General features: G+C 34.4%; 1 protein-coding gene across 5 annotated transcripts in view; it reads right to left on the bottom strand.

Annotated features, from left to right (window-relative positions):
* Positions 1-24,788, bottom strand: part of CBLB (Cbl proto-oncogene B) — a 219,270-nt gene that overhangs the window by 109,800 nt on the left and 84,682 nt on the right. For all 5 annotated transcript variants that reach the window (XM_007493530.3, XM_007493531.3, XM_007493529.3 and 2 more), the window contains exon 4: positions 10,201-10,347. In XM_007493530.3, the coding sequence (XP_007493592.1) occupies positions 10,201-10,347 (147 nt within the window). The remainder of the gene's footprint in view (positions 1-10,200; positions 10,348-24,788) is intronic.

A 24,788-nucleotide genomic window follows, 5' to 3' on the forward strand; every position in this document is an offset into this window, starting at 1 on the left:
GAAGTCATCTGTACAGAGATAACAAGTAAACATGAAGCAGACAAGATTACCAAAGGAGTAAATGCAGTGAGAGGAAAGGACTTGGCAGAAAACTTTGAGCCAAACTTCAGGGGCAAAAGATGAGTGATGGCTCAGTAAAAAATACTGAAGAGGAGTCAAAAAAAGAAAGGAAGTGTCATAGATGTGAAAGGAAGAAAAAGAAGACAAAAGTACTTAGGAGAATTACCAAGCAACCATGTTAAGAAGCCTCCCCTAGACTTATGAAAAAAAAAATGCTAACCACCTCCAGAGAAAGAACAGTTGGAGCATAAACGCAGATGAGAACATATGATTTATCATCTCTTTATTTGGGTATATGACTTAGGGTTTTGGTTTTATACGGTTTTTTACTTATAAAAATGAATAATTTGGAAATAAAAGTTGATGAAGGGGAAAAAAAACCCCAAACATTTCTGAGGACACCAAGGCACCACCAGCCTTACTGTCACCTGGATTTTCAATCCAGCTCTCTTGCTGTTCTTTCCCCCTACATAGCTACATTTCCAAGCTATGTCTTCTATCTCTACAATAGCTATAGCACCTGGCCTTTTCTCTTCACTCATAACCTCTACTCTGTTTTAGACCCTTATTTGGACTACTAAAATCATTTTCTTAGTTGTTTTCACTTACTTTACTCTTTTACTTCACTTACTTTACACTTACTTTTACTTACTCTTTTCTCTCTATATTCTATCCCATACACAAACTAGATATGAACACGTCATTCTCTTACTCAAAACCATTAATAGTACCTTATTAACTCATGGATAAAATACAAACTGTTCAGCAAAAGCATTCTCACAATGTGTAACTCCATCAACTTTTCTTTTAATTATTATTATATTTTTCTCCCGATGACATGTAGGTCCAACTTTTTTTAATAATAATTTTCTGATACTTTTGATCCATGTTCTCTTTCTCCCTATCACTCCCCAAAGCAGCAGGCAATAGAGGTGATATATGTGTGTGTATTCTCCCAATGACTTTTCCAGGTATTTCATATTAACTGCCCTTCCTATAATCTCTCTAGGAACAAGGAGACAAACAGATGGCAAGATGGAAAACTGAATAGGATATAAACATGCAACTTGTTAGGAGACCAGATATACCAAACAGGCTAAGTGGGCTGACTTGTACTTAATCCTCTATCAAAATTAAGATGGCTCGGTTTTAAATAATGTCACCTAAAGATGAATGGATTAACTTTCCCAGGGATAAGTAGCACAGATTCTGGAATTCAAGGATATGAAAAACAAGGTCTGATATAGAAAATGGCAAGATGGTCTGGGTACACAGCTGTAAGGAAGAAAGAAAGGGCAATGTGGCTATGTTGGACAAAGAAAGCAGGGGAAGATATCTCAAAATAAGGCTGGAGTCAATTTAGGAAGACTGGAAAAAAGGAAATATGAAAAAAAATAAAGTTTTGGAAAATGAATTCCAGAGTTTAAGCTCATTTTGATGATGGTGAGATCTAAGACATGGCATCAACATAAAACATTGTGGGTGAATGAAACAATAGAGATGGTGATGCTGGAAAATAAAGATTCTGAAGATTCAGGGAATTTGAAGATAGGTTCTCAACAGCAAATTGGGCATTGCTTGTGCCCTTTTGCATATATTCATAAACACATATAAAATAATAATTTATAGATACTATAGCAGGTCAGCATAATAAAAAAATTTCAAACAGGACTAGACATAAGAGCTTTGACTGAAGTGAGTTTTGATATTCTCTAGAGTATTGTCTGTGGGTCAAAGCAGAATATAAACTGGAGAAAAGCAATAAAGCACATAAATGAGGAAGTGGGAAAGTGTTAGTTTCACCAATAATTATCACTACAAATCACCCACAGTTATCTGAAACTATTTTACATATGCCTAGTAGTCATGAAACTCCAAATGTATCTGGAAACAAATGCAGTGTCTTGTAACTACATAATTATACTTATCCTTACTAAGTTTTAGTTTACTGTCCCTATTTGATTTTTGTCCAGGTGTCAAAATCAGGCAAAAAATAGGGATTTATTAAGTTTTTAGAGAAATGAAGAGATTGCTACACTGAGCTCTTTTCTTAAATGGAAGATCTGGCAGGAAATATCCAATCAGAAAGAGAGCTCAGAGTAGCTACGGATATTTTCAAGGTGTGATTACAAGGCTGGAATAAACTTCCAAGATGAAGTTTTCTTGGACATGACAGAGGAGTTGGGATTACAGTCTAGTAAATGGCACTGTTCTGTCTTCTTTTTCTAGGCACAGGAAAAGAACTGAAGACTGCTTACTACCAAAAAAAAAAAAAGGAAAGAAAAAATGTTAATGATCTGCAACCTCAAAAGTTTTTTAAGTTTTATAGCTAATAGTGTCTATCTTCCATACCATATTGTAATACTCCAGTGGATCTATGATATTAATGTAGGTACAGATATTCCTTCAACATCCAGGGGTTAGGGATATGGCATCCTCATGACAAGAAAAATCTGCATAAAAATTTTTGGCTCTCCCTTCATACCAGAAGATGTCTGAATTTTTTTCTTTTTCTTTTATGAGACATTTACAGTATCTTATTGTAAAATTAGAGTTAAATATCTGGACATAGGCTAAATATAGGTCAATGTTCAGTAAAAATGGGTTTCCAACTTCTTTCTTTATTGTCTACTAGCCTTTATGTGTCACCTGCAGCTTCCAGAAAACTCTCAATTTCTTATGCAGATCCACGACATATGACAACTGTGATGAGAAATATCGTGATGTGGAGGGGATACCTGTATTTTGACTAATAACAATCACATTGCCTTTATACTTGTCCATCATGTGTATCTATTTTCCACATCCTCCCACAAATCTGCCATCACCCTACATGAATTACTCTCATTTTTTTTACATGAAACCAAGAAAGCCTGTGACTTTGATAACTTCCATACAGTTAATTCCCATTTCTAATCCATCATCCCATGATTCAGATACATACTTGATAAAGTCTTAGCAGTGGATGTCAAGATAAGGGAAAAACTGGAAAAAGAAGTCAACAGAATTCTATAGAAGCATTCTCTGGTATGAACTATTTTTTTTAAAACTTTCCTTTGAATATTAGTATCAATACTAAGTATTGGTCCCAAGGCAGAAGAGGGGTACAGGTCAGGCAATGGGGGTTGTGATTTGCCCAGCATCACACACTAGGAAGTGTCTGAGGTCAAAATTAAACCCAGGACCTCCCATCTATAAGTCTGGTTCTCGGTCCATCTATTCCCTCAGGTAAATCTTGATCACATACACATTCACATATCCTGAGTACTCCTCCCAATGTGTTCCTACTAATGCTTTAAAGAAGTATTCATCTTTATGAAGCAAATTGTTAACACTGTTTTCATTTATAAATTTTGCTTCTCCACCAAAAAAATTTAGAAACCAGATGGCAAGCTCTAGAAATAAAAAAAAAATCCATTTCTTCAACTCAGAAGTTAATTTTTCCCAAGTATGCTTCATAGATTGGATATAGAGATGGAAGGAGCCTTAGAAGGCTCTTAGTCCAACCAATCTTTATATATGAATAACGTGACATCAAAAGATGACAAATAATTTGCCTAAGGTCACAGAGGTAAATAAGGAGTTGAGATTGCCAATTAGATTTTCTATCTTCATTTGCAATGCCCTTTATACATATTACCTAGTGTTAGGTTCTTAAATTTTCTGAATTGTTTTTTGTCTCCATCATGAGATTCTAAACTTATCAAGGACAAATAATTTGTTTTATATCTCTTTATAATTACCATTGCATTTAGAACATTGACTGGCACATCAAAGGCATTCAATAAAGGCACATAGTAGTTGCTTAATACATATTTATTTACTGACTGAATAGCCACTGAAAAATCAGAAATCTTCTATAGTGAAGAACACAATCTACAGATTCTTCATCAAGCCCCCTTGGACAATGAGTTAAAAATTAATTCTACTAGATCTGCCCAGTGGTGAAACTAGTCTAGTTTATTTTCTAGGGAAATAAATTTCAACTACTAGGAGAGTAAAGAAAGTGATGGTTCCTTTATTATTATTATTAAAAATGAAAGGAATAGACAGGAAACCAATGCAGGGAAAGTACCACTTCCACAGGAAATCAACCAAAGAAACACTGAAGTGAGCTAGAAATAGTTTTCCATAGTTGTGACCTTCTTTTCACCTACTTATCATATATAAATTAATGAAACTTAGGATTATTAAAATTTAGAATTTAGGCAATTAGGAAATTTGAATATTATAAATAAAGTAAAAATTTCAGTGGCATTCAGGGTAGGTAGGTGACTCAGTGGATTAAGAGCCAGGTTTAGAGACAGGAGGTCCTGGGTTCAATTCCGCCTCCAGACACTTCCTAGTTTTGAAAAGTTCACTGAAAAAAGGGAATAATTCCATTTTTTTTCCTTTGCTCCCTAATAGTAGGCCTTGTGCTTTGGTTTTGTTTTGCTATATTTTGAGACTGTCTCCCTAGCTTGCCCAGGCTGGAAATACAGCTGCTACTCATGGGTCCTGCTGATGTCCAAGAAAGCAGGCATTATGGTTGCCCTGCCTCTGCCTTCCAACTCCCAAGTGCTCAGCATGGTAGTGCCCAATTCAGTGTGGACTCCCATTAGTCTATATAGTTATTTCAGCTCAAAACTGGTGAGCTGAAAAGAGCCATAGGTCTTAATCTAGGAATAAAAAGAGGATAAGGAAACTATGGAGGAAATAACCAGAGAATTAGGAGTGATGTGTACCACATCTCTCTTAACAGTGTTAAGAGAGTAGTATTAGTATTAGTAAATATTTTTTGAATTTGTTAAAAAAAAAAAGGTTTTTCTTATGTGTCTCATTTTATTTTATTATTATTATTATTATTTCTTATGTGTCTCAGAGCCTTTTGGAACAAATTATCTCATGTGGCTAATTAAGTCCTGACTTCTGATGGTCTCATTTGGGGAAGCAATACTGCCTTTAAACAAGAGTATGAGTACTTTGAAGTGGAAGAACCACACAAGGTCTCTACTTATTAAAAAGTGTAAGTGTGATGTTTTAAAGAGCCTAAGCTAAGTCTGGGGGCAGTTGGGTAGCTCAGTGGATTGAGAACCAAGCCTATTCTTCCTTCCACCTTGGAACCAATACACACAATTGATTCTAAAACTGAATTTTTTAATGTATAGTTCTTGAAGCTAGAAAGAATCTTGCAGATCATTTGGTCGAACTGGAATTTTACACCACTTACAACTGAAAATTCTAGACGCTAAATGACTTTGCCCAAGGCCAACAGAAGGGCTGAGGCACAAATCAAGGTTTTCAAGAATTGCCTTTTCCACTCCACCAGACAACCTTGAGTAAGTCACATTGCCTGTCAGAGCTTTCATGAAATGTTGGTAATTAATGCCAAAGAGTTCATTCCTTTTAAAGGATTGCTTGATTTACCCAGGTGTCAATAAGGTAAATGGTTAATCATTTTCATGCTAGGTACTGTGTTCTTCCTAAAGAATTATGTATACAGGGCATAAAGGGTGCTTAGACCTGGCTCTTATCCCGGTTAAGAAAGTGTTCAGGAGAGATAAAGTGGCTTCCTCAAACAGAGCTGACAACAAGACATAGAGGTAAAATGAGCTTTTTGTTTTAATCAATCTTTCAACAATCTCCTATTGAACTTGGTGGTATGTCTATTTATGTAACAGATACGTAAGACATAAGGTTTCAGAAAGCATTTTTCAGCCCCAATGGCCCTTTTACTTTTAAAGTTCTAAAAAATAAGAATCATCATTCCCCAATTGACAAAGGATCAAAGAATATGAACAAGCAGTTTTCAGATGAAGAAACCAAAGCTATCAATAATCTTATGAAAAAAAAATGTTTTAAATCATTCTTGATTAGAGAATACAAATTAAAACCTCTGAGGTTCCACAATTCACATCTATCAGATGGGTCAATATGGCAGTAAAAGAATATAATAAACGTTGAAGGGGATGTGGAAAAATTAGGGTACTAAAGCAACATCAGTGGAGTTGTGAACTGATCCAACCATTCTGGAGGGCAATTTGGAATTGTGCCCCAAAGGCTAAAAAACTGAGCATACCCTGTGATTCAGCAATACCTCTACTAGGTTTGTTTACCAAAGAGATAAAAAAGGGGGTAGGGGACCCCTACTTGTACAAAAATATGGCAGCTCTTTTTGTGGTGACAAAGTATTAGAAAATAAGAGAATGTCCATCAATTTGGCAATGGCTGAACAAATGAATGCATGTGATTGTGAAGGAATACTATTGTGTTTTAAGAAATGATGAACAGGATGACTTCTGAAAACGCTGGAAAGACTTACAAGAACTGATACAGAGTGAAGTAAGCCAAGCCAAGAGAACACTGCACACAGTAAAAGCAATGCTTTTTGATAATCAATTGTGAAAGACTTAGCAATTCTCAGCAATATAATGATCCATGGCAATTCCAAGGGACTTATTACAAAGAATGCTATCCACTTCCCAAGAAAGAACTGTTGGAGTCAGAAAGTAGATGAAAGCACACTATTTTTCACTTAATTTAGGTTTTGAGTATTTGGTTATAATAATCACTAATATAGATGTTTTCCATGATAATATGTACAACTCAGATCGAATTGCATGTCTTTTCCAGGAGGGAAAGTGAAGGCAAGGAGGGAAATAATTTGGATCTCATAATTTCAGAAAATATATGTTGAAAACTGTTATTATATGTAATTAGGAAAATAAAATATTTTTAAATAACAAAATAGCAGGTATATTTCAAGAGAATATTTTCTATATAAGTGGTTCCAATCAAAAGAAATTTTTCTCTTGAAAAATATTTCTTATTTTGTACCTACTAACTTTATACGTACTTTGATGGGTGATTCCATTTCAAAGAAATTAATTCAAACATTCATTTTATAAGTTTTCTTAAACTTTAAGAGGAAGCCCCCTTATATTCAGGGTTAATAATCTCAGAGAAGCATGTCACTACATAATGTTTCTCTTAAAGACTGAAATCTAACTAAAAATTTTAGTTTTTGTTAGTTACATCACAGGAACAAAATTCTTCAGTGCCAATTCATTTTAGCTATTGATCTGTTGGCTATTCCATGAACGAGAGAAACATTCCATCTCTCAGCTTTGGGCATTTGGGGCTTTTTTTTTTTCTGGCTGTCTCCCATGCCTTGAATAGGTACTCCCTTCCTTAATTCCATCTAATGAATTACCTGGTTTCCACGAAGTGCCAATAAAAATCCCATCTTTTACAAGAAATCTAAACTGATTCCTCTTAATCTGAGGGCCTTTCTTCTATTACTTAATTATCCTGTATATAGCATGATTTTTATACTTTCTTTGCATGTTGTCTACTCCACCCCCCATTAGATTGTGAATTCCTTGAGAGCAGGGACTATTTTTTACCCTTTTTTTTTTTAATCCCAAATGCTGGCACAGAGTGGACACTTAATAAATGTTTTTTGGTTGACTGAGTTCCTATATAAACATTCTCACATCTGAATGGGAATAAGAATAATGTAAAACAGAGAGCAGCTGGGTAGCTCAATGGATTGAGATCCAGTCCTGGAGACTAGAGGTTCTAGGTTCAAATCTGGCCTCAGACACTTCCTAGCTGTGTGACCCTGGGCAAGTCACTTAATCCCTATTGGCTAGTCCTTACTATTCTTCAGCCTTAGAACTAATACACATTAGTGATTCTAAAATGGAAGGTAAGGGTTTTTAAAAAACAAAACAAAACAATAAGCTAAAAGATTACACTTATAGAAAAAGGAATAACATGAAAGACTAATTTTAATTTATAGAACGTCTGAAATTAAATTATAAAAACTTTTTGAAATAGAATGGAAAGTCAAAATATCTCTATCATTCTTAACATCTGAAACCAATTTAATGACAATGTTACATCAAAAATAGGCTTCATTATTTTCCAGACCAAACAATCAATCACCAAGAGTCACTAAAGATCAACTATGCTCCATGTATTATGCCAGACACTACAAAATACAAATATATGTATCTGTCCACAAGGAATTTACATCCGACTGAAAGGCACTCACAATTCATTTAACTAAATATAGTACTGAAATTATTTCAAGGGGGAGGTTTTGCTTTGAAAACTAAAGAAATACAATTTTCATAGAGATAGGATTTTAGCTGAGCCTTGAATCTATGACAAAAATGACATAAAAAGAATTTTCTAACAGATACTGGATGGGATTCCGTTTTAATTTCTCACTGTTTTGCTGCTTATTATGTGGTACAGTGAATGAGTGCTGCACTGAATTTATATTTAGCATCAGATAGTAATTGTGTAAAAACTTAGGCAAATTCACTTTATCTGTCAGTCTCAGTTTCCTCAATTCCAAAACGGAAATACTCATGGTACATACCTCACAGATTGTTGTGAGAATTAAATCAGATAATAATACTATTTCAAAAGAGCTTAGCAGAGTTAACTGGCTAGGAGATGCTATATAAATGCTAGTTATTATGGTGATGATAACAATGATGACATCCAGGTTGTAAAGTTCTACAGAAAATATTTTCCGTAATCTAACATTCATTGTGAAATGAACTTATTTCATTTCAATATCTTAATTTTTACATTTCCTGGGCAAGACGAACAAAACCCATGACCACAGTCTTAAGCTGATAGTTAAAGATTATTATCAAGCAAACATAACTTCCCCTTTTTATTGGGTAGACTTTTATGTTTTCACACAGAAAAATAACCAACCAAATATGCTTACAAAACCATGATCTAAAAATTAAGGCTAATACTACCTGCTGGGTAAGGAAAAAGACTTGGACAAAAATATTTATAGTCTCGCTTTGTGGTGGCAAAAAAATGGAAAATGAGGGGGTGTCCCTCAATTGGGGAATGGCTGAACAAATTGTGGTATATGTTGGTGATGGAATACTATTGTGCTCAAAGGAATAATAAAGTGGAGGAATTCCATAGGGACTGGAACAACCTCCAGGAATTGAGGCAGAGTGAGAGGAGCAGAACCAGGAAACATTGTACACAGAGACTGATAGATTGTGTGACAATCAAACATAATAGACTTTTTTACTAGCAGCAATGAAATGTCCATGACAATTCTGAGGGACTTATGAGAAAGAATGTTATCCACATCCAGAGAAAGAACCGTGGGAGTAGAAAGGCAGAAGAAAAACTTCAAGTCATTCCCCAATTGATAAATGGTGAAAGCATATGAATAGGCAGTTTTCAGATGAAGAAATCAAAGCTATCAATAGCATATGAAAAAATGTTCTAAATCACTCGATTGGAGAAATGCAAACTAAAACTATGAGATTCCATCTCACACCTATAAGGCCAATATAACATTAAAAGAAAATGACAAATGTTGGAAGGGATGTGGAAAAATCATGCATTGATGGTAGAGTTGTAAATGGATCCAACCATCCTGAAGTACAATTTGGAATTACACCCAAAGGGCTATAATAGAACGCATACCCTTTGATACAGTAATACCACTAATAAGTCTGTATCCCAAAGAGATTTTAAAAAGGAAGGGGAGGGGGGGAGAAGCACCCGTTTACACAAAAACATTTATAGTTGCTCTTTTTGTGGTGGCAAAGAACTAGAAACTAAATGGATGTCCCTCAATTGGGGAATGGCTGAAAAAATTATGGTACATGATAGTGTTAGAATGCTATTGTATTATAAGGAATGATGAACAGGATAATTTCAGAAAAAGCTGGAAAGACTTACATGAACTGATAAAGAGTGAAATGAGCAGAACCAGGAAAACATTGCACACATTAAGAACAATATTGTGGAATAATCAAATGTGACAGACTTTGCTACTAATGGAAATACGATGATCCAGAACATTTCTGAGGGATTTATAAAAAGAATGCTATCCACCTCCAGAGAAAGATCTGTTAGGAGTATGAATGTAGATGAAAGCATATGATTTATCACTTGTTTATTTGGGGATAGATATATTTGGGAGTTCTGGTTTTCTAAGATTATTCATTTGCAAAAATGAATAATCTGAAAATGTTTTGTGTGATAATACATGCAAAATCCCATCCCCCAAAATATTTTATCATCAAAATGCCTGGCTTTTGTAATAAAAAAAAAAACTTCCTTCAGTAATATGTTTGAATAATATTAATGGCTAATACTTACTTGTCTCCAAAAAACTTTCTCCAGAATTCAGCTGCATCTGCTTTTGTGATACGAAAGTTATCACCCTGAAACTGTCCATTTGGAAAAATTGCCTTGATTTCTGCCAACATGTGGCTGAAAATGAGGGACAGCTTAGTGAGATTCCGCCTAAAAAGAAGAGAAATGAAATGAAAGTTGTTTAAATTCTGCTATTCAAATATTAATCTGAAATTATTTTGTGCCAAAATAAAATAAATAAGCAAAAAACACACAATTATAAAAACACATTACAGATAAAGAAATCAATGCAATATCATAAATTAAGTCCAATATTGTATCTTGGAAATACAGATTAACTCTATTTCTACTACTGTAACACTTTAGCCTAAGGTCAGTCAATGCAAAAGAAGTTTTAAATTTTATTTTTATTTCCTAATCCCCTCCAATTATGAAGAGAAAGTTTTTGACATTTTAAAGTTGCACTAGCAATCTAGTGATTGGAGTGGAGTTGAAAAATGCCGAGATCTAATAATTCCAAAATATTATCTTCAAGTCATCTTAAAAGAACTTTAGTAATTAGAGACAATTTGTCCCAATAACAAAATTGCACTTTCTTTGGGGCCAGGAATGGCACAGTTTTATATTTACTGCTTTTGCTCTTCTAAAAATAGATAATCCTCCACAAATTACTGAACTTTATAATCAGAACGTTTTATATAATAACATGATTGGCTACCTACTTTATAGTTCACATCTTGAGTTTCAATCTTTTATTTTTAGTGAACTATGCTATATTAATTCTTTGATGATTAATATATCCAATCACATTTTTAATAAACAACTGTAGTATACAACATATTGATATATCTAACCAAACCTCTACTTTGAACTGGGAGTGTTTCAATCCATCTGGAAAGAGGTGAAAATATCATCAAATGAAATGTGAGGACTAACAGCACAGTGGTTAGGGTACTAGCTGTGGAGTCTGCAAATCCTGGCTTTTCTGTTTACTCATTTTAAACAGAGGCAAATCTCTTCCTTCAGTTTCTTTATTTTTACAATAATGGGAAAATACTACTTCTATTAAGGTCCTTACAACTCTAACCAATGATTATATTATTAGAAATTTAATCAACTATTATATAGTTTGGCTTTCTTAACCTGGCCCCGAAATATTTTTAATTCCTTTGTTTTCCTAATTGAGGCAAAAATCATTCTTATTTTCTTTACACAGTATCATTTCCCCCACCTTTTTGCCAAATTCAAGCTACAAAAAACCCTTGATCCCATTCTATCACTATTTTCTCCAGCATAATCCCTTTCTCTCTCTAATTAATCTACCTACCTACCACCTCCTAGCTACTCAAAAACACACCATAGTTATTATTTTATATCTATGTCCTGTCCACTAAATTCTTTGGGAAAGCCATTTAAATTAAGTACTTCCACTTTCTGAGTTCTTATTCACTTCTAAAACTCTCCACAATATTTCTTCTAATACCATCATTTAAATGAAACTGCTATATCCAAAGTTAACAATGATATCTCTTAATTGTTAAAACTAAATGCCTTTTCTCAGTCTTCAGTCTACCCCCCCTCCCCCCCGGTTTGGTGGGGCTAATCACAAACTTCTCAAAGACTATTTCCTTTCTAGGTTTTTGTGACACTGTTCTCTGAGGTTCTCTCATCTCTCTATCCAAGGTTCTCTTCTCTTCTTTCTCTGTAATATCTTAATAATTTCATCAGTTCTAATGAGTTGAATTATTATCTCTGAATAAACCATTCCCAGCCAGCCTTTCATCACCCAGTCAAAGTCTCACATCACCTGGTGCTTTCACCCCGGTCTAGGTCCTCACCATCTCAGTCCTGAACAACTGCAATAGGTTATTCTCTCTACCTTAAGTCTACCTCAAATCCAATACATCTTTATTCATCTGGAAACTAGTCTTGAAACCTCTTACCAATAAAATTCAAAAGAACCCAATTACCTGCAGAATGAAATATAAACTCCATATTATTCAAAGCTTTTCATGACCTGGTCTCTTTCTATCATTCCAGTTTTTTTATATGTTTACTTCTCCCAGGTACTTTATCCAGTAATGCTGCACTTTTAACTGTTCCTTGAATAGAACACTAAATCCCTCAACTCTATATGTATTCACTGGCTGTTGCCAGTGATCACAATAGTGTCCCTCCTCTCCTTAACTTCCTAGATAACTTAGCATCTTTCAAGATTTAATTCAAATTCCATCTTCTGTGGGAAGTCATTTCCAGCTGACTCTCCTCCCTCCTCATTCTTCTTGCCTGAATTTTACACTGTAAAAAGCTTATTTTATATGTGTTGTGACTCATTAGAATATGAGCTTGTTGGCAGGAAATAATATGGTTTTTGCCCATCCTAAAGGCTTCCCATAGAACATGGCAAATGGTAAGTAGTCAATAAATGCTTGTTGACTAAATTAGGCCACTTCTTTTGTTTAAAATTTCTATCAACATGATGCAACACATATATAAACATAAATCAAGACATGTTCTGAGGCATCATCTTCAAATTTGCCAGATATTTGATGTCACACTATCTATGTTATTAAGCTTTTAAGTCAATTTCAAGTCTTTGTTTGCTTTTTTTAAATGCTATTAACATAAGATTATACTAATCACAGCAGTCACCATATTTTCTCAGAATCATTCCATCAAAAGATGCCTTAAATTTAAATACTTCAATGAATCCCTAGAAAAATATTCCTATTAACTATTTCATATTCACATTACTTAAGTAAAAAGACTTCTATGATTCATGCTTGAAACTGAACTTTTAATATAATAGGATCAAAATAATCCTATGAAATAGCAATTTTTATTCTGCATTATTTATAGATGAGAAAACTGAGTCTCAGAAAATCTTCATGTTCATAGTAACAGCTAATAAATTTCAAAGCCAGGGTTTATATTTATGTCTCTTGTCTCCAAAACCAATACTTTAGTCTCTTTCTCATATCACACTACCAATGAAGAATCAAAAACAAATTTAGGGTCCCAATCTTCAGCCTCTACTTCTAAATAAAAGTTGCTTCCACAATTCTAGGCTTATTTTTTCTTATTTTTTTCTATTGTTGATACATTTAACTAAATTCAAATTATATAAAATAATGTATAGAACCACTTGGAAATAATGCTGATAATTAAGGTTACTAGGAAGACTTTCAGTGGAAGGTAAGACTTTTAATTGGCTCTTAAAGAAGCTAGGAAGTCAGAGAAAGAAATGAAGAGAAGACCATTCCAAATACATGCAATAGCCAGAGGAATAGATTTGCTATGAAGTGTCTTGTTTGTGGAATAGTCAGGAGGTCAATGTCACAGGACCAGAGAAGAAAAAAGTGAGAAAGAGAAAGATATAGGGAAAGGGAGGGATGGGGTTTGGGGGAGGTGGGAAGGAGAGATAATGATGATAATGACATCATGATCTTCCTCTTTCTGTAATATGGGGGAAGGGGGACCACAAAACCTGACAGTTATCTTATTCCATATCTACATAATGCATATGATCTACAGTGTCCATGAAGGTGAGACTTAAAAAATTTTAAGTATACCACATATAGCTCTAATTCCACATGTTCCCTACCCAATATTAAGGCTTCTGTCATGTCAAACACTCTTAAATTATGTTATCTGCTGTTATTTTATTTCAGTAGGATCTCAATTAGTCATTGGGAAGCCTAAAATCACATCCAAATCTTATGTGAAGGGGAAAAGTATTATTTGAAATAAAAATATATTCTAGAAATACCTGATTGGTGACAAAATTAAGTGACTCAAATGCTATTAAATCATATAATTTGAATGAGAGAAAAAAGGAATGTCATGAATATAATAAAACAACTTTAAATATCTGTATGAATGTATTTTTTTCCTAAGATGGCTAAGAGGGTTCAATGCTTTTTCTCATCTTCTAATTGATACACACGTGCAAAAAGATGCTTTAAATCAGGATAACTATTTTATATTTAATATTCTTCCTTAGTTTCTTTGTTCTCTAACTGAATGTTCCTTATTTTTATTCAGATTAGTAGAATCTGATGCACAATGGGGGTTGTAAACCTTCCACAGCATTGGGTCTAAAAAATTGTCTATTAATTTAAAAGTGTAACAGATTCTACTTGCTGATATTATTTGTGGCAACTAGGTGGCGTAGCAGATGCAGTGCAGAATCTGGAAGTAGAACAGGGTTCAAAACCCTGTCTCAGTTACTAATTAGTCCTATTGGGCCTTGGGCAAGGCACTTAACATCTCTCAGCCTCTCAGGCTCAGTTTCTTTATCTGTAAAATGTAGATGATAATAATAGCACCTACAACATAGGGTTCTTGTGAGGGCTGTGCAATATAATCACAATCTTTTATTAATTATCTCAAAGACGACTGCGGAATCAATTGGATATTCTCATTCTAATTTTTCCCTGCTTTCATTAGCTTATCTTTTTAATTTGGCTTTTTACAAAAATAAGAATTTATTTGTTCTATACATTTAAACCTCTCTTTATTCAAAAATCTTTTTATTATGCAATATTTTTAAAATTAAATTTGAAAATCAGATTTGTGTTATATTTCTTATTTGCATGCATGTAAAAATTAGCTTAATATAATATTGTTCAACATTACAAACCACACTGCTCTAAAGTCCTACTTGATGGCACAGAGGAAGACTGACTACTGAAAAGCTCCACCAGAAAAACATCAGTAGATTCAAATTCAAATTGGAAGAACTTCCAGTACAGTGAAGCAATGTATCTGCCTATGTTTGAGGGAAAACAGCTAATTTCAAGAGGGTTATCATCAGAAAACTGTCCAAAAGATGGCAATTAACTCATTAGGTTGAATGATAGAGCTGCCATATTTAGTGAAGATTCAAGTGCTCATGCTACAAAGATGAAGACTGCACATATTTAGGAGTAAGGGAACATACATACAAAGTATCTATCTAAAATATGACACTCAAAAAAAAATAATAAAAAAAGAGTTCCTGGGGAGTACAAAGCAGTGCTATTAAACTCTAACAAGAAATGCATGCCTATGAGCCACAATGACTTAGAAAACCACAGATTAACATTATCTTTTTATAATGCATTTTAATCATTTTTAAAAACATTTCTCAATTCATTTTAATATGCCTCAGAACCCGTTGGGTACAGAAAAGCAGTCTAAGCACCAGAGAACATAAAATGTTCAAATCACACATGATACTCAGTGTACTCAAAGAATTTACAGGACAGTGTGAATGAAAAAAAGAAAGAAAGGATGAGAACTAAAGATACCAGAGAATAATATCTTAATATCAAAAAGAACCTCAGAGGGAGCAGTTGGGTAGCTCAGTGGATTGAGAGCTAGCCCTAGAGACAGGAGGTCCTAGGTTCAAATCTGGCCTCAGCCACTTCCCAGCTGTGTGACCCTGGGCAAGTCACTTGACCCCCATTGCCTAGCCCTTACCACTCTTATGCCTTGGATTTTTGACTCCAAGATGGAAGGTAAGGGTTTAAAAAAAAAAAAAAGAACCTCAGAATTAATCTAATCCCAAATGCAGAGGAACTGCACCTCCATAACCCCTGATGAGTGATTCTTTGGCCTCTGCTTAAAAAAACTTAGTGCTGGTCTTTTGAACCAGCACATTTAAATTTTGGAAAATTAGTTTTAGTAAAATAGTAAATAGGTATAATAATTAGAACATGATTAGCTACAAAGAAGCCATGCATGACCTGCCATCATATTGCATACACAAGATGAAGGAAGTGATTGCTCATTCCTTGATAAATGGGGAATTGATCAAAAATTTTTAGAAATAATAGGTTCTTGACCAAGGATGGAATAAGGCAGCTAGATGGCACAGTGAAAAGAATGCTAAAAGTGAAATCTGTAAGAGTCATCTAAGTTCAAATGCAGCAATATTATCTCAAATATACTTTTATGTGTTTATGCAATCTATAAAAATGAAAATATACATAGAAACTAACTTAAAGCGTTACCCCATCCAATTTCATGTCAAGATGTACATTATTTCTTAAACTATTCTTTCAGGGTAAATAGGTTGACTCTTCCCTAATTGTTCCTATACGCCTCATAATGTAATCCTCAAGCTTTTGGATAAATTCAAAATCGACAGAAAATAACTCTTCTGTTTTTTTCTACCCTATGAAAAATATTCTCAGTGATGCTGGTAGTCACCACAGGTAAATATTTCTTTCCTTGTTTCATGCCTCACTTAATATTGATATTGATATTCAGTGGATTTCTGAGCAAAGCAAATTTCATAGGATCATTAATCTAGATCTGGACAAAATTTCAAAAGCTATCTAGTTCCATGGTGTCAAACTCAAGTAGAAAAATGCAAGTTAATATTATCTATGTTGTATTGTATTTTTACTTATTTTGTTAAACATTTCCCAGTTACATTTTAATCTGGTTCCTGCATAGGACAGGATCAATTTTGACACCTCAAACCTAGACCAACCTTTTCATTTTACAAATGAAGGGAAAAGTCCTGTGCTTCAGAGAGAACCTAGTGCTGCCTCCAATAAAAATCTCCAGAACTAACTTCTTGGGGCCTGAAGATCCATTTGTGTCTTGCCATGGAGATTGGCACCCAACATGGCTTATGGGAAATCCTGGGGAAGAGAGGAACAGAGCTGATCCAAAAGAGATCCTCAGAACTACTTCAGAGTGAGGAAACCTAGAAAATATCCTGAGTTCTGAGGATCAATATTGGCTCACATCTACCCGAAGCTAGCTCCTTACTGAAATCTGATCCAAAACTAACAAAGTTCACTAGAACTAATGTAAAGCACAAACATATGGAGAATTAAACAGAAGCTTAACATGCCATATTCCATGTCTTTGAAATTGAGCAATATATCCAAGATAAATCAAATTCTGTAGGCATGGAACTGAAGAGATAAATTAAGCAGGCTACTGAAGTATGTTCAGATATGTTTCACTCCTCTACCTCTGTGAAATAGCTCAGGAAGCCAACTTGCACACAAATGATTGAGAAGGGTTCAATTTATCTGATTTATTTTGGTAGTAATGTCAAGATTTTACTATCAAAAGAGTTTGTTTTGAGCATTTTACCTATCAAGAGCTGCTCCTATCATTAAGAGCAAAAGGGCCAAATTTCAAAAATGCTTCCCATTTCTAGGGTGATCTTAATTCAGGGCATAAGTTTAGAAGGTTGCCAAGTAAAGGGAAGAAAAAAAAAGTTAAACCACTTGTGTTTCACTATGATATATGTGGATTTGGGGACCTCAGTATCATCAGGAAAAACAAGGGGGTTTGAAGAAACGAAGGTGGACCTGTAAGGGACTTTAGCGGTCATCAAATTCAACCATTTCATTTTACAATTGAGGAAACTGAGGCTGAGAAAGATTAAGTAACTTGCCCAGGTCACATAGATATTGTGTGTGAAGACTGGTTTGAACTCAGTCCCTCCTGACTCCGAAGCTAGATTTCTATCTACTATTCTACCCAACTACTTTCCTAGACGACCTTTAAGATTACTTCTATCTCAAAGGAGTTTAGTCTATATGATTTTAAAATATTTTATATGTATGTACATATATGTATATTTCAATTATGAAACTGCCTGCCTTAAGATCAGGAAATGGAAAAAAGATGCATTAATAAATAAATGCCAATTTGTGGGCAACTAAGTGGATCGAAAGCTAGACTTGGAATGAGAGGTCCTGGGTTCAAATTTGACTTCTAATATTTACTGGTTGAGTTATCCTGAAAAAGTCACTTAACCCCAATCGCTTAGCCATGGCCACTCTTCTGCCTTGGAACCAATATTTAGTATCAATTCTAAGCCAGAAGGTGAGTGTTTTTTTTTTTTTAAGTAAATAAATACATTCTAGTTCATTGACCAAAAGCAAATGAGATGAATTTTTTTCAAAAGAAATTAAGTTTTTAAATCTGTGGAAACTGTATACCTATTTCCTTTTTTGATCCTCTAAGGTCTGTTGTTGATACCTCAGCATATCATAGACAGACGCATGAAATATTTACTAAGTACTTAACTAAGTGTCAAGAACTGCATTAGAAATAAAAGCCCCTGAGCTCAAGGAACTCAAGTTCTTTTTTATCCAAGTTGGTTTTTTTTTTCCATCGATTATCTTTGATATATTTTTACGTGGGCAAACTTTCTCCTAGCATTTCTCTCCTTTCTCTTTCTGAAAATTACCTATCATAAAACAAATAATATATTGGGGGAAGAAAGTTCAAATGACAAATATACAGGAAGGAGAGTAGAGGGGAAGCAGAAAAAGGGAGAGATAGTGATGATGGTCAAGTTGCTGGAGTGAGGAAGGAGGGGATGAAGATTATGATTTTAAAGGGTGGATTCTCATTCCTAGCAAAATAAAGTGAGAGCTTATCTATCAGAACAAAGGAGAGCCGCTGCACTGAGAGAAGATAAAGATGCTAGCCAGAATGTAGGCAGTATGGCAAGGAGATGTCATAGAAATGGCACTGGGCTCTTAAAGACAAAGATGACAAAGAACTTTGAAATAAGGACCCAGTAAGCTAATATGTCAAGTTTGGAGAAACTCACAATCAGGAAGATGGCAGAAGGAAAATGGATTTTCTAATTCCTGCAACTCCTCCTGAGGGGGAGGGAGTGATTCAGATATGTGCTGGTTTAAAGACTACTCACAATCAACAAAAGCTTGTGGTTAAAATGAACAGTATTTAAAACTTTTATTTTTACTATGCAATTTTTTGAAAGTATTAGGAAGAATTATTTTCATGGCAAAGATGATAAGACTTGAAATCAAAATATCTAGGTGTCAGCATAAATATCTGTATAAACTAGAAAATACTTCTGTTGGTATTGCTGACTCTTAGCACAGAACCTCATACAGAGTAAGTGCTTACTGTTGGTTTGATGTGAGGCAATGGAACTAAGTAACCTCTAAACCCTCTTTCAAATCAAATATTCTATGACTCTATTTTTTAACCCTCTTATAATTGATACTAGGTATTGGTTCTAAGGCAGAAAAGCTATAATCGTTAGGTTATGGGGGCTAGGTGACTGGCCCAGAGTTATACAGCTAGGAATTATATGAGGCCAGATTTGAACCCAGGACCTCCTGTCTCCAGGATTGGCTCTATCTCCTAAACAAGCTGGCTACCCCAAATATTCTATCATTTTAGGTGAATAGGCATGACTTTGGAATTAGGTGACCTGAATTCTAATATAAACAGTTTTTCCATTTGGCAGCTGTTTGTACACAATATTCTTTGGTTTTTTTTGTTTGTGACATTATTAGCAACCATCTCATCAAAGTAAATTCTTGACCTATGGCTTAATAATTTTCTCTATATAGTTCCAAATGCGGAGATGGAGGTAGTCTCCCCTTCTTGTCCCCCTGGATTTATTTCTCCATAGGTCCATATGATATGACATCCCTAGAAACTCTCCTTTAGGTCACCCAGGTGGTTGCAGTCATGGCTTTGCTTATTTATACACTGGTCCACCACGACATAAAAAAAAACAATAGGCACAAGAAAATTTCAAATACAAATCAAAATGAAAGGGTGAGTTCAACTTTGTAGCAATGCCAAAATGTGATGAACAGTATTAGTGTGTTCCTTTTGGTGATTTTAATAAACATTTTTTAATCTGGAAAATATTATGAAAAATCTGCCACTTGATCACAAAGATACACACAAAAAAATTCAATTTAAGGCTCAACAAATATCTAACTACATAAGAAAACTATTATTTTAGTTACTATTACTGAACTTATAATCAATCTAACCTGTAACAAGTATTATAAGTGAATTGAGTCCCAAGCCAAACAATTTTTCTAGCCTATTATTAACAGAGAAAGGAAAAGACAAAAAAATAATACATTCCAAGAATTTTTTTTAATTTAGATTATCTATAAAATGAATACCTGACTAATGTCAAAATGACTACTTTGAAATTTGCACCAAAACAACCAGTTTTATATTTAAACTTCATTATACTTTTTAAACTATTGAACAACAATAAAGGAGACTGTCCATTTCACTAACAGATGGACTAATAGTTTCACTTTGTAAAAAACTAATTTAAATCTTCTATCTGTTCAATGAGGTTGACTTGAGGTCAACCAAAACCAAACAAATTCACCATTTACTATAAGTCAATAAGCATTTATTAAGCATGCAGTATGCCAGACTGTGGATTCAAAGAAAGTAAACATAAGCCCGTTTGCCCTCAAAGAAGCCTTTACATTTTTAGTATCATTTTCAACATGTAAATATCTAGATACATGCAGGAAATATATATAAAGTGGATAGAAAGTAAACTCAAGAGTAAAATACTTCCTGAAAAAGATAGGATTTGAGTTCAATTTTAACAGAAGTCAAGCACAGGGGGACATAGAAAAAGAGGAGGGAGGACAGTATCCACTTCTACATCACTACTTTCCCCAAAATGGCTTTGATATACTGCAAGTCAGCATAAAAAATTAAATGAAAATTTTTTTTAGGATTTTTGTAAAAGCCACAGATGAGACGTAAAGTCCAGCAGATGACACAGAAAATGTCTAAAAACTCAGAAAGGCATAAAGTATACATATAGTGTTGTATAATAAACATATTTTACCTTATAACATAAAATTTCTTTTTAAAAATTAAAATAAAAAGTAAAAGTTAAAAAAAAAACATTGAAAGCCAGGAGACACATAAAGGCTAGATACATAGATATTCAGTAAATCATAAACATATATACATAGATATATAGATGTAGATAGATAGATATGGTAGTATAAACACTCTATAGAAAAAAGAAGAAGAAATTAAGACTTCTCCAATACAAATACACAAAAAATTTACTTGGATTTTTCAGAATATATACCTCTAACCCTGGAGATATAAAAAGGATACCTGTAAAACATAAAAGACAAGAAGGGTAGTAAAAGGTCATGTTATGAAGAATTTTGTATTTCACCTTGGAGGTAACAGGAAGCTACTGGAGCTCAATGAGTAGAAGGAATGACATGTTTTCATGAAAATGACAAAATATTAGTAAAATCTGGAAAAGGAGGAAGTTGAGGTGGCAAAGGAGATCAAGTGTTCTCTCTCTCTCTCTCTCTCTCTCTCTCTCTCTCTCTCTCTCTCTCTCTATATATATATATATATATATATATATATATATATATATATATATATATATACACATATATATTTAAAACCCTCACCTTCCATCTTAGAATCAAAACTGTGTATTAGGTCTGAGGTATAGAAGCAGTAAGGGCTAGGCAATAGAGATCAAGTGACTTGCCCAGGGTCACACAGCTAGGAAATGTCTGAGCCAGACAGAGTTCTCTTTTCAACATGTTAACTAAGGTGCTTAAAAGACAGTCATTCTGAGATATTAAAAGGCAGTTGGTTATATGAGACTGTGGCTCAGAATAGACTATGATTCAAAATATAGATATGGTAATTAAACAGAGATAGTAATAGAACTCATAAGAAATGATGATGACAATGAAATAGCAAAACAAAAGAAAAAGGAGACAAAGGCAAGTGCCTTGAAAGAGGCCCATAGCTGGTGAAGTATGACATGAACCAGCAAAAGAAACTGAGCAGGAGTGGTAAGACAAGTGGCAGGAGAAAAGTATTGTTACCAAAACCCAAAAAAGAAGAGGGGAGAACATCCAAGAGAAGGAGAACAACAATTTAAAGTGTACAAGGAAATCAAGAAGGAAGAAGAGTGAAAAATTAGATTTGTCATTTAAGAGAAAATTGGTAATTTCAGAGAGAGAAGTTTCAGTCAAATACTGAGTTTAGAAAAGTCTGCAAACAGATTGAGGTGAATAAAAAATAAAAAAAGGATGCTATATCATGTATATGGCTTTCTCAAGGAATTCTGTCAAGAACTGGATAATAATTATAATGAGGTGAGTGGATCAAGTGATTATTTTTTAAGGATGATAATGGCAGGGAAACAGAGAAGCAAATAAGAATAACAGTTCAAAGATAAAAGAAAGAATGGGGGTAATCTGGGGAAGAAAATGAAAGGAAATCGGATTAAGTATACATGGACAAGGATTGGCCCTGGGAAGAATAATAGCCATCTCCTTCTCTGAAAAAGGAGTAAAGAAAGGAGGAGTAGAAAAAGAAGATCTAAATGATTTGAGATGAGGAAAAGGGGAAGAAGATGGAGCTTTCAAGCATGCGACATCCTCTTTTCCAATGAAATATTTCCTACCTTAAGACCTGAAATAGACTAATCATAAAAAGATCTGTGATAAAATGATATGATCATTTGACAATGCTAATTCATATAGTTAAGTGTTTGGCTGCTTACCTCTTTTTCTTTCTTGAACTCTCTCTTTATTTTTTTAATTCCTAAACCAAGAAAGTAAATATTTCACCTTAATGAGATAATAGGCTCTGATATTCCAAGATAGTATTTTCTAGTTTTCTCTAAAGTCTTTGAGTCAGACTCCTTTTTCCTATGCTCTTCCACTTATAACCATTCATCAGCTTCCACCAAAACAAAACCAATTATGCTTTTGCATCCTCTAAGGACAAAAAGAAAACATCCTAAATCTCTTTCTGGGCATACCTTTAAAAAAGAAAAAAATGGGGGCAGTCAGATGGCTCAGTGGAATGAGAACCACACTCAAAAATGGAAGGTCCTAGGTCTAATCTCAGATATTTCCTAGCTGTGTGACACTAGGCAAGTCACTTAACCCCCAATGCCAACAACCCATTATTCTTCTGCCTTGGAAGCAATACACAGTATTGATTTGAAGATGGAAGGTATGAGTTTGTTTTTTTAAAAGGAAATTACTACTAGCAAGAACTTTTTAGTACACTTAAAACAGAACAATGTAAGCAATCTTAATTAGTCACAAATGCAAGTTACACCATAAAGTAACAATGTGTTATTCCACATCTTAAACTCTAGCTTATACATATGGAACTCTGCAAGTGGTACCCTTCTTGAGCAAGTAATTATCATCATGAGATTAAAAACAACAATAACAAACAACTTCGTTGGCTGCTATGTGCTTCTTATTTGACATTTCCTTTGAGAATCTAAACTGACAAAATCCAAACAGTCTGTCTGTGAACCTGAAGGATGATGGAAAAGAAGTCTATATCCCTAGTGTGCAATTTCCCATATCTAAAGTATTTAGAATTCATTTTTTACTTTTCAGAGAAACATAATTTATTCTTTCATCACTATTTTCCCCTAAAGTTTTTGAAAACTTTCTTAATATCTTTGCACTCCAATCCATCCTCCACATAGCTGCCAAATCAGTTTTCTGAAAGTACATATCTAATCATTGTCATTTTCCTACTGAATAAATTCTACTGGCTCCCAAAATAAAAAATAAAATTCATTTTGACATTTAAAACCTTTGATCCCAAAGGTTTGATCCCAAATCACTTTTCCAGTCTTATACATAATTCCCCTTCACACAAACTAGTATCTAACCAAACTGGTCAGATTTTTGTTCCCCATACTCCATCTCTCATCTCCCTGCCTTTCAAATCATTGTTCCTCAAGTCTAGAAATTACTCCCTCCTAATCTCTTGTCTTGGAATATCCAACTACTGTCAAATGTCAAGTATTATCTTCTACATTAACTTTTTCTAACATTTCCCCTGATCCCCTGAAAATTATCTTGGTTCTATTTTGTATGAACATTTTTCATCTGGTTAGAATAATATGAAATCTACAAAAGTATAAATTTTACCACTTTTGGCTTTGTACTTCAAGCAATTAGCACATTGCCAGGCACACAGTAGACAATAAAAGATTTATCATTAGTTCATGCATTAAATCATCTTTGTTCAAAAGCAAAGTGACTTGGGGAAAATGAGAGTTTAAAGCCTGGAAAAGGTTTAAAATTTGTGGAAAAGAGAAATTGCAGCAAGACAGAGGCTGGAGGTTGATCACCTGTCAATGAAAAGAAGATTCCATTTGGAATGCTACCAGGAAACAGTGAAAGGCAAGAGCTAAAGGCTGACTGCTTTTCTGGGCTTTTTGGTTGATGGTGGTGACTTTGAAGGAAGAAGCTGGGTTTATCTCTGGGACTTGGGAAAATCAAGTTGGAGGTGGCCTGGCTGATTTGAAGGCAGAAGAAGAAGGACAAGAGTGCATATATCTCTCTCTGACTTGCTCTGTTTCATGGTAGTGACTGAATTGCCATTTCTCTCAATATCCTCCAACCTAAGACTCACTGTAGATAATAGGGAAACCCCCCAACCCACTTACCTTCATCCTCCATCTTTTCCTGTTTTCCCCAGTAAACCTCTACTTGAGATAAAGAAGATAAAGAGTATTTCCTATGAAACATCATAGCTCACCCTGAGTGACTTAAAAGGTGGCTGAAGAAGAAAGGGGGAGGGAAGCTGAACAGGCTGAAGAGGAAGGTTGGGAGAGACAAGGGAGGAAGAGGGAGGAAGGGAGATATAGAGGGAGGAGGGTAGGCAAAAGAAGATAACTACCTGATCTATTAATTATCTAGTATCCATCAAATATACCCCCTCTAATATCATCTATTAAAACTTTAAGAGAATCTGAAGATGAGGAGGGTAGGAGGAAGGGAGATGAGGAA

This window comes from Monodelphis domestica, chromosome 4 (genome assembly GCF_027887165.1).
Source record: "Monodelphis domestica isolate mMonDom1 chromosome 4, mMonDom1.pri, whole genome shotgun sequence".
In the NCBI taxonomy this organism is placed as follows: Eukaryota; Metazoa; Chordata; class Mammalia; order Didelphimorphia; family Didelphidae; genus Monodelphis; species Monodelphis domestica.